Source organism: Bubalus kerabau, chromosome 14, assembly GCF_029407905.1.
Source record: "Bubalus kerabau isolate K-KA32 ecotype Philippines breed swamp buffalo chromosome 14, PCC_UOA_SB_1v2, whole genome shotgun sequence".
NCBI lineage: Eukaryota > Metazoa > Chordata > Mammalia > Artiodactyla > Bovidae > Bubalus > Bubalus kerabau.
This window is the reverse complement of record NC_073637.1, coordinates 45,158,042-45,167,172: the sequence shown is the minus strand read 5'-3', so window position 1 is coordinate 45,167,172 and position 9,131 is coordinate 45,158,042. Positions and strand designations below refer to the sequence as shown.

Sequence of the window (9,131 nt, the reverse complement as noted above, 5' to 3'; positions counted from 1 at the left end):
CCAATGCTCCCAGCTTGGCTCAGTGACCAGCACATAGGAGGGACTTTATACGAGTTTGTCAAGTGAATGCATAAATAAACAAGACCTAGATGTTTCAAACCCTGGCTGACTTCACCTAAAAGTCATTTTAACAAAGGCATTTTGCCTCAGAATGGAGAGAGCAACTTGTCTGAAAGCCCAAAGTGAGGCAGCCCCTGTCTTTTTGAGGCTGTGGGTGGAGTCTGGCCCTCCTGCACACCATTCGCAACACCTGTTTGTTCTCAGTCACCTGCAGTCATCAGCAAATTGCCAGAGAAAGGGCCTCACCAAGGACATCAAAGTAAGGATGTCTATAGTGGCTAAAGCCCCTGTGGATTAACTGACGGTTCATGGCTTCTTCCAGGGTGGTTTCCTCATCTGGCTTCTGCTGTGTCCCTTCTGGACAGTTGGCTATCCTTAAGCCTCTTTCTTTCCTTTTCCCTTATGCAGTCTTTGGAGTTCTCCAGTGGGACTCAGCCACTGATTCCCACGGTGGTGGTATTTTTTTTTTTTAATTGGAGTATAGTTGATTTATAATGCTGTGTCAGTTTCAGACATATAGTAAAGTAATTCAGTTATATATAATTTTTTTAGTTAATTTACAATGTTTTTAGTTTCAAACATACAGCACAGTGATTCAGTTATATATATACATATATTTATTCTTTTTTAGATTCCTTTCTCATATAGATGGGGTTCTCTAGTGGCTCAGTGGTAAAAGAACCTGCCTGCCAATGCAGGACTCAGATTCAGTCCCTGGACTGGGAAGATCCCCTGGAGAAAGAAAGGGCAACCCACTTCAGTATTCTTGCCTGGAAATCCCATGGACAGAGGAGCCTGGTGGGGTCCATGGTGTTGCAAAGAATTGGACGTGACTGAGCACACATACTCATACAGGTTATCACAGAACACTGAGTAGAATTCCCTGTGCTATATAGCAGGTCCTTGCCGTTATCCATCATAAACAGTAGTGTGTGCATATCCATTTCAACTTAAGCCTGTTTCGTATAGAAATGCTGGAGTTGTGATTTGAGGCTGAGCTCTTTTCCTCTGGAGGTCTCAGGAGTTCATCTCTGAAGAAGCCTGGCTCAAGCCTAGCCCTGTGAGTGAATTCCCAAATCTTGAGTACCCATCTATTCCAGGGCATCTCTTCCCAAGAAAACACAGAGAAAGGCAACCTGCAGGACACAAATAACTAAACCCAGACTCAGACTAGGCAAGGAATGGTGGGCCTGCATGCAACCTGGAAGAGGCTGGTACTGCAGGAGCCATGCATTATAAACGAACAACACTCCCATCACCCCTCCTCCAACCCCCTGCCTTGGAAAAGGCCCTTTCCCTAGAGGCTAGGCAGCTGTGCTCCAGGGGAGAGGGGGTCAGTGTGCCAGAGTCTAAGCTCAGCACACTGGAAATGATGATTTTAATGCAGACCTCACTCTTCACTGAAAAGTAACACTGAGTATGGGAGAAATATCTTGTTTAGGTACCAATGTGGGTGAGGAATCCTCAACCCCTTTGTATTTTCCTCTCCCCCCACCTATCTGCAGCTTGCCCACGACTCAACAAAGTGTCCTAAATGGGCCAAGGCAGGAAAGGTTGACTCACTTGTAGATTCCAAAGGCTGGGAAAATTTACAGAACCACGGGGGGGTGGGGGGGGGGGGTAGTGGACACACTGACTTCTAGGGCAGGGAAAGAAACTGAAAGAGAAACTTCTGGAAGGCAGGGGGGAGTGGGTGGATGGTTTCCTGTGCCTGGACCACCAGGTTCTGGGAGGGAAGCAGCCGGTAGCAATGACTTGCTAGACTTAAGACTGCGGAGGCTGAACTTCTGTGATTGTAGCAGACCCTAGAGAGCTCTGTCACCTGAGCCAAGAGCTGAGAAAGGAAATAGTGGGGTTATCCGCGGGGTTGGGGGCTGGGGTGGGGCAGAACAGCTGAGAAGTGGCCTCCGGTGCAATACCAGGGCGCAGGGGTGCCTGGTGGGTCAGCAACAACAAATCCCAGTTGGTTGATGGAGGGACCCAGCCTAGACAGGAAAGCAGAAAGAGGCACCTGGGAAGGACTGAGGGGCTTGAGGTGGTAGAGGTTTAGTGGAATACGAGGTTCAGTGCGAGTCAGTAAGTGGTTTACCGTGTCAGGGTGAGAGACTGAAAAACATCCGATCCCTATCAGGCTCAGGCCACTGAGTGTGTGGCGTCTGAAATGTGGGCATTGAAATCAATAAACTAAGGAGGGAGAGAAACGGACAAGCAACTTGCAAAGGTAACAATGTTTCTGTCATGCTCAACAATATGTATCAGGCAGTCCATCACTGAAAGACTGCAGTCCCCGAGTGGACTTCAGAGGAATATGTACTGCTCTGCTCCTTTGTCAGGGGAGAGAGATGCCTGGATTCCTAAATTCAGAACAACCTCCTACAAATCAGGAAGCAGTCCGAGATATACAATATATATTCGTAAAACATCTATCTCCTTGAGGTCTGGGAACTACACGTAGCACCCAGACCCGCCACGCCACCCCCGAAGCAGGAGATGTACAGGGGGCGCGTGTGTGTCTGGTGGTCAGAGATGTGAATCTCAGCAGCCAGGGCGGCCCCAGACGCAAATGCTCAGAGTCCCGCCACCCTGTCGCCCGCTGACAGGATCTGGCCGCCAACGCCTGAAAAAAAAAAAAAAAAAAAAAAGAATAGCCCCAGCTGCCCCCTCATCCGTCCACCCCTGCCCGCCCCCCGCCCCAGTTGGCCCAGCAAACAAGCGCTCCATTTCCCCGGATCCCAGATGCACAGGGGAATTTATTCCATCTCGGAGGCTGGGAAGCCCCTGCGGAAGCTAGTCCGTCTGCTAGTGAGGACACAGCTCCAAAACCCGAAAAAGAACATTTCCCGAAACCACATCTTTCCCTGCAAGCGCCCGGGGCCCCGGGCTAGTGGCCACAGTGAACGGCGCCCCGGCGGCCGCTCTCCTGGAGCCCCGCACCCTCCGCCCGGCGTCCGGCGCGCCGCCTGGCCAGGTGCTTCAAACCCGGCTTCGCCTGCGGCGTGCGCCTCCTGCCGCCGGATACCCCCGGCCCGGCAGCCGAGATTTACCGCGGCGCAGGGCGGCGGCTTCCGGGGCCGCCCGGCGCCCAGGCTCCGATTACAGGTTCACACGGGGGGCCTGGCCCGCGGCCGCCCAGCCCCCGCCGGCGCGCCCTCACGCGGCCCCGCTCCCCCGCCTGCCCATTCTTCTCCATTCATGCGGACGCCCAGCGCCGCCGCCAGCGCGGCCGCCGTCGCCGCCGTCGGTCGCCCGGATTGGCTGGCGGCCGCGGCGCCGGCACTTTCCCACGGCCCGCGGCGCGTGCGGCTCACCGGCGGCGCTGCAGGCGCGGCCCTGGCGTGAGGCCAGGCCAATCGGGGCGCGCGGGGCGGGGCGGGGCCGCGGCCGACGGCGGGCTGGTGTCCCGGCCCGGCCTCCCCCGCCTGCCCGCCGCCGGCCCTGCGCCGCCCGCACCGCCTCCTTCCTCCCCAGCGGAGGCCCGGTGGAGCCCCTGCGGAGCCGACACACCGCCGCCAGGCAGGGGCGGGCGGGGAGGGCGGGCCTGGGGTTAGCCCTCGGCCTCAGCCTGGCCCCCGCCCCTCTCCTGAGAGGCTGCCAATCAGAGGAGCTAGAAACCGGATTGGCCGAGGGAAGGCTGTTGCCCGGGAGCCACCGCCCCGCCCCTCCGCCCCCTCGTCCGCCCCCTCCACTCCCCCGCCCTCCCCAGGGCCCTGGGAAGGGGCGCAGCGTGGGAAAGGGATGGTTGAGTTTTAACCGGAGGCAGAGCGTGAGCCGGACCAGTGTGTGCGGAACGCGAGCAGTGGAGCGCGGAGAGGCGCCGCTTCAGTAAACTCCTCCCTGCCCGCCGCGCCGACCCTCCCCCAGATTCCCCGCTCAGCCAGCATGAAGCGAGCCCACCCCGAGTACAGCTCCTCGGATAGCGAGCTGGACGAGACCATCGAGGTGGAAAAGGAGAGTGCGGATGAGAATGGGTGAGTTGGCGGCGGGAGGCTAGCGTCGGCTGGCCTCGGTGACAGCGCACGAGGGCCCGGGGCACGCCGGCGCCCTGCACTGACCTCTGCGCATCTCCGGCAGGCCTCCGCCCCGGGTGAACGACCCGGAGGTGCTTTCAAGCCCAAGTTACCTTAAAAATCTGAATACGGGTAGGACGTGGGGGCGACCTCTCAGATCACCTCCTCTCGCTTAACGGCGATTCCTGTTTGTTTTTTTCCCCCCCTCTTCATTTAGGAACTTGAGTTCAGCTTTAGGTTCCATGTCCCCAACTACATCTTCACAGATCTTGGCCAGGAAAAGACGTAGAGGCGTGAGTCTCTTTACAGTGCCCCCTTTTTTGGGGGGGGGTGGGGGGGCCTGTTTGTTTTATTAATTAACGGGAAGAACCACCTTTCTTCACTTTAGAATTTACAGTCGTAATGGAAATGTCTCCCGTTGTTTTCTCTGCTTTCTCCAGATTATTGAGAAGCGCCGACGAGACCGGATCAATAACAGTTTGTCTGAGCTGAGGAGGCTGGTACCCAGTGCTTTTGAGAAGCAGGTAATGGAGAAAGTAGGTAGCTCTCTCGGTGTAGCTATCCACGCCTTCAGAATCCTTTGGCTCCTTAATCTGAATCTCACCCGTGCCTTGGGAAATAACCGCGTTTGTGAGAAGGAAATAAATTCATCCAGATTCCAACATGTTTTGCGAAGATAATTTATTTTGCTGTTGTCTGTGCTTTTATGATTTACAGAGCACATCTATGCGTATATATTTCAAGTTGTTCCCCAAAGGCAGTAGGTGCCAAATCAGGTTTTTGTTGTTGTTGTTTCCTTTTGTAGGGATCTGCCAAGCTAGAAAAAGCCGAGATCCTGCAGATGACGGTGGATCACCTGAAAATGCTACACACTGCAGGAGGGAAAGGTACGTCTCTAGTCCGGTGGGGCGTCTGCGTGTCTGGGGGCAGAGTGATCAGCTACCGACGGCTAGGATTGGTGCAGTCGCTGCTTTATTTTTACTGTGCGCTTTGGGGGTGGAGAGAGGACGGTGTGTTGTGTGGGGGGTTGCCTGTCGGTGTGCTTTCGCGTGCACATAGGTTTTCTCCAGTGAATTCATCACCCCAGCCCTCTGCAAATTAAGCTTATGCACCTTCTTTTGGAAAATACCTATTATGTGTGACAGCTAAAGTTGTGACAGCTCTGGTCAGGTAGCTCAAACCACATTTGTTTATTAACCTTTTGGAGAAAAAGCCCCGCCCCCCCTTTTTTAAATATATGGTCTTAATTTCATATACAAGATTCTTAAAGAATAACCTGGCACATGACTCTTGAGGAAAGAAACCTGTTGTGATGAAGTAGAGAAAACCCCAAGGAAGGTGGGGGACCGAGGTCTGTGTGTCTGTCTCCAGGCTGGAAAATGCTCTACTCTGGACCAAGTGCCTAAAAGCTCCGTGATGATAACTTACATCTGTGTGTCTAATGAATTTCACTACTCTGTGGTTTTTCTGTCCTTGATGTGTTTTTTGTTGTTGTTGAGGGAAAACATTAAAGGAATGAACCTAGTTTCATCTGCCGGTAGGGTATAATTCCAGTTTCTGCTTGGCAGTTTCTAATTGGGCTTTGAACTTGCATTAGCAAACACATACTTCTTATGTTGATTAATGCAAAGATTTTGGTCGACTCCCAAATATTTGGACTTTAAGAAGAGCCCGTGAGTGCTTCCCCCCCCCCCCTGCCCAAAGGATGTAGCTATTTGCCAGGAAGGGCTGCCTTTGGGATCGAAGAAATGAGGGAAATGAGCGAAGCTCTGAGGTCTTTCTTTTGTTCGTTTCCTCAGGCTATTTTGACGCGCACGCCCTTGCTATGGACTATCGGAGTTTGGGGTTTCGGGAATGCCTGGCCGAAGTCGCCCGTTACCTGAGCATCATTGAAGGATTGGATGCCTCGGACCCTCTTCGAGTTCGCCTGGTCTCACATCTGAACAACTATGCCTCCCAGCGGGAAGCGGCGAGCGGCGCCCACGCAGGCCTTGGACACATTCCCTGGGGGAGCGCCTTCGGACATCACCCGCACGTCGCGCACCCCCTACTGCTGTCCCAGAGCACCCACGGGAACACTGGCACCTCGGCCTCACCCACGGAATCCCACCACCAGGGCAGGTTGGCCACAGCACATCCGGAGGCGTCCGCTTTGCGAGCGCCCCCTAGCGGCGGCCTTGGACCGGTGCTCCCGGTGGTCACCTCCGCCTCCAAACTCTCTCCACCCCTGCTCTCCTCAGTGGCCTCCCTGTCGGCCTTCCCCTTCTCTTTTGGCTCCTTTCACTTACTGTCTCCCAATGCACTGAGCCCTTCGGCACCCACGCAGGCAGCAAACCTTGGCAAACCCTATAGACCTTGGGGGACGGAGATTGGAGCTTTTTAAAGAACTGATGCTGTAGAATGAGGGAGGGGAAAGCTTAAATTCCCAGCTGAGCTGGGCTGTTGCCAACATCACCTTAAAGTCATCGGTAAAATAAAAAGGAAAAAGGTACACTTTCAGATAAACTTTGTTGAAAGACGAAAGGTTTGTTGGTTTACTTTTTATTTTTTAATGTTTTTTAAATCATGTCATGTATTAGCAGTTTAAAAAAAATCTAATTGTTAAATTTTGTTCCAAACATTAAATTGAAATAGTGAGTATAAACCCACAAATTGGTGATAGGTTTGTACTGTGCCTAATTTACTTTGTTAACCTAAGAAAGATCCCATTTTTGTCCCAAAGTTTTGGGGATTGTAACATTTAGTATTTTGAGTCTGTTTGTCTCCTTGTATAGTTACAGTCTCTTTTTAGAATTAATTTTCCAAACCACTGTGCTCAATGTTAACATGATGCTATTTTGTTAATATTTTGACAAGTAAGGTATTGTATAAATGATATTCTTTGGGGGGTGGGCTGTATTGAATTTTATATTTCTGAATAAAGCGTTGACAAATCAGATGATCAGCTTTATCCAAGAAAGACTAGCTAAATCTCTGCCTCCTACTGCAGTGAGGTGAATGTACAAACCATTAGGGGCCCTGAATCTGAATGACCAGTCACTGTCGTCGGCCAGGATTCACAGTTCTGGCTTGGCTAGGAGAGGTCTGGGTTTGGAGTTGGTAGGAAGGGACAGATGACAGTTGCATAGAATATGTCTGCATTTATCAGCCTCAAGCAATGCAATGAATTTTTAATTTCACAGATCTCAAGTTCACAGATGTTAACATGGATAAGTGATCATGGTGTGCAAGTGGTCAATGGAATAGTCCAGTGGAACCTGTTAAATTCATAACCTAATTCTTCCTGGAGCTGCCATGTTTTCTTTTCACTGGGAATGTTTATGTTGTTTTTTTCTTTTTGGCGCATGGAAATATGGTTGTTGAGATAACTTAAAAGGTCTTTGCTGCCTTCTATTTGGTTTATTTAATTTGATTTGAGCTATAAAAGCATCATTTTACAGGTCTATTCCTTTAGCAGGTATAGTTTAAGTGACCTCCACTGAACTGGGTTTGACCTCTGTTGTACTGATGTGTTGTGACTAAATAAAAAAGAACAAACTCTTCTCCTGTATGTCTTACCTACTTTAGCCTTTCTTTCTGTTGACTGAGATAAAATTCCTCATTTTCATTTTGCCTGGTCATCAGTTTTCTTCTTTTTAATAATTTCATTATTCTTGGTCTTTGTGATTTTGGATAAGGTGACTTCATTATGACGTAGAGCTTTGGTGTGGCTCCCATAAGAGAATATAGTGCTGTAGCTGTTATGTCAGATAATTGAGCCCTAAACTGATCATCTATGGACTAGAAACTTCAAATCCTGGTTGGGAGTTGCAGGGTGGGAGAAAACTCTGAAATCTTATAAAATAGTGTTGACCGTTCAACAGATATTTACTGAGGGCATTTGCTGCATGCTCAGTTCTATACAGGAAGAACAGAATATTTAATTTCTTCTTCTGTTTTGTTTGTTTGTTTTTTTTTTAATGGCAAAACAAGAAAAGCCAAACCTTGCTAACTCGGAGCCTGGGAATCTGGTGAGCGGTGGCAGGCTGTGATTCCACACCTGCAGGGCTCTGGAGTCTTTCCTTGTCTTCTTTCCAAGGAATCTGTTTAACCCTTTAGTTGCCTTTGACTCATGCACTGGGTAGTGTGGAAGCAGACACATGCTTTAGGTTAGAATGGAAACGCTGCCAGAACAGAGGCAGTCGTCTGGGCTCCCTGGGGAGAAGAGTGCCTTCCCATGGCCTTAAAAATCGTCCTTCTGCCAATTAAGAAATCTCCTAGCTGGGAAGGAGTTGCCTTGATCCTGAGAGTGGTGGAGAGGCGAAGGAGAAAACCCACTCTAGCAGATGAGGTAGACTCACGCCTCTCTCCTCTGATTAAGAAATGAAGGCAGGACTTCCCTGGTGGTCCAGTGGTTAAGAATCTGCCTGCCAATGCAGGGGACATGGGTTCAATCCCTGGTCGGGGAACTAAGATCCCACGTGCCTCGGGACAACTGAGCCTGTGTACTGCAACTACTGAGCCCACGCTGTAGAGCCTGTGCTCTGCAACAAGAGAAGCCACCTCACTGAGAAGCCCTCGCACAGAAACTAGAGTAACCCAGCTCACTGCAACTAGAGAAAGCCTGCACACAACAACAAAGACCCAGAACAGCCAGAAAATAAAAAAAAGAAGGCAAAGTGAAGAATGCACTTTGAATTCGAGCAGTGACTTCTGGGTCCCTATGAGGGAAAAGGATGGAGACTGTGGCATTTATCTGATTGGGATTTCAAATGCTAGCTCCCACTCAACCCTTCTCTGTGTGGCCTCAGACATCAGTGCCTCCTGTGATGCACGGTTCTGTTCTGAGCACTCCCTGTGCCATACAGACACTCTTTCTGCCTGCCATGATGGCTGTGATGGAAAGTGTTATGATGATTTCTGCCAAGTGTCAGTTTAATTTTAGCAACTGGGATTTCAAACGGCATTACAGCATTACTGAACAGCATTGTGCTTAGACGGACTTAGACGTGCTCTCTGGCACCCAGGTTTGATGGCTGCTAGTGAGATAAGAAAGAAGTAAAGCCTCTCATTTTATTGGCTCTG

The 9,131-nt window shown here is 50.7% G+C and overlaps 1 protein-coding gene across 2 annotated transcripts; it reads left to right on the top strand.

Annotated features, from left to right (window-relative positions):
- The first annotated feature begins 3,744 nt into the window (after positions 1-3,744).
- On the top strand, positions 3,745-7,617 carry HEY1 (hes related family bHLH transcription factor with YRPW motif 1). Of its 2 annotated transcripts, none has more exons than XM_055546339.1 (5): positions 3,745-4,028; positions 4,285-4,360; positions 4,508-4,603; positions 4,873-4,954; positions 5,867-7,617. In XM_055546339.1, the coding sequence occupies exons 1-5, from the start codon at positions 3,940-3,942 to the stop codon at positions 6,448-6,450; spliced, it is 927 nt and encodes a 308-aa protein (XP_055402314.1). In that variant the 5' UTR covers positions 3,745-3,939; the 3' UTR covers positions 6,451-7,617. The 2 variants fall into 2 exon arrangements, with proteins under 2 accessions (XP_055402314.1, XP_055402315.1); XM_055546340.1 differs by having other exon boundaries at positions 3,748-4,028; positions 4,508-4,591.
- The last annotated feature ends 1,514 nt before the right edge of the window (positions 7,618-9,131 follow it).

Bases quoted from the DNA above. Each gene is read 5' to 3' on its own strand.
- HEY1 (XM_055546339.1), top strand. From the start codon at position 3,940: ATGAAGCGAGCCCACCCCGAGTACAGCTCCTCGGATAGCGAGCTGGAC. The intron at 4,604-4,872 runs GTAGGTAGCTCT...TTCCTTTTGTAG, and splicing joins AGAAGCAGGTAATGGAGAAA to GGATCTGCCAAGCTAGAAAA. The intron at 4,955-5,866 runs GTACGTCTCTAG...TCGTTTCCTCAG, and splicing joins ACACACTGCAGGAGGGAAAG to GCTATTTTGACGCGCACGCC.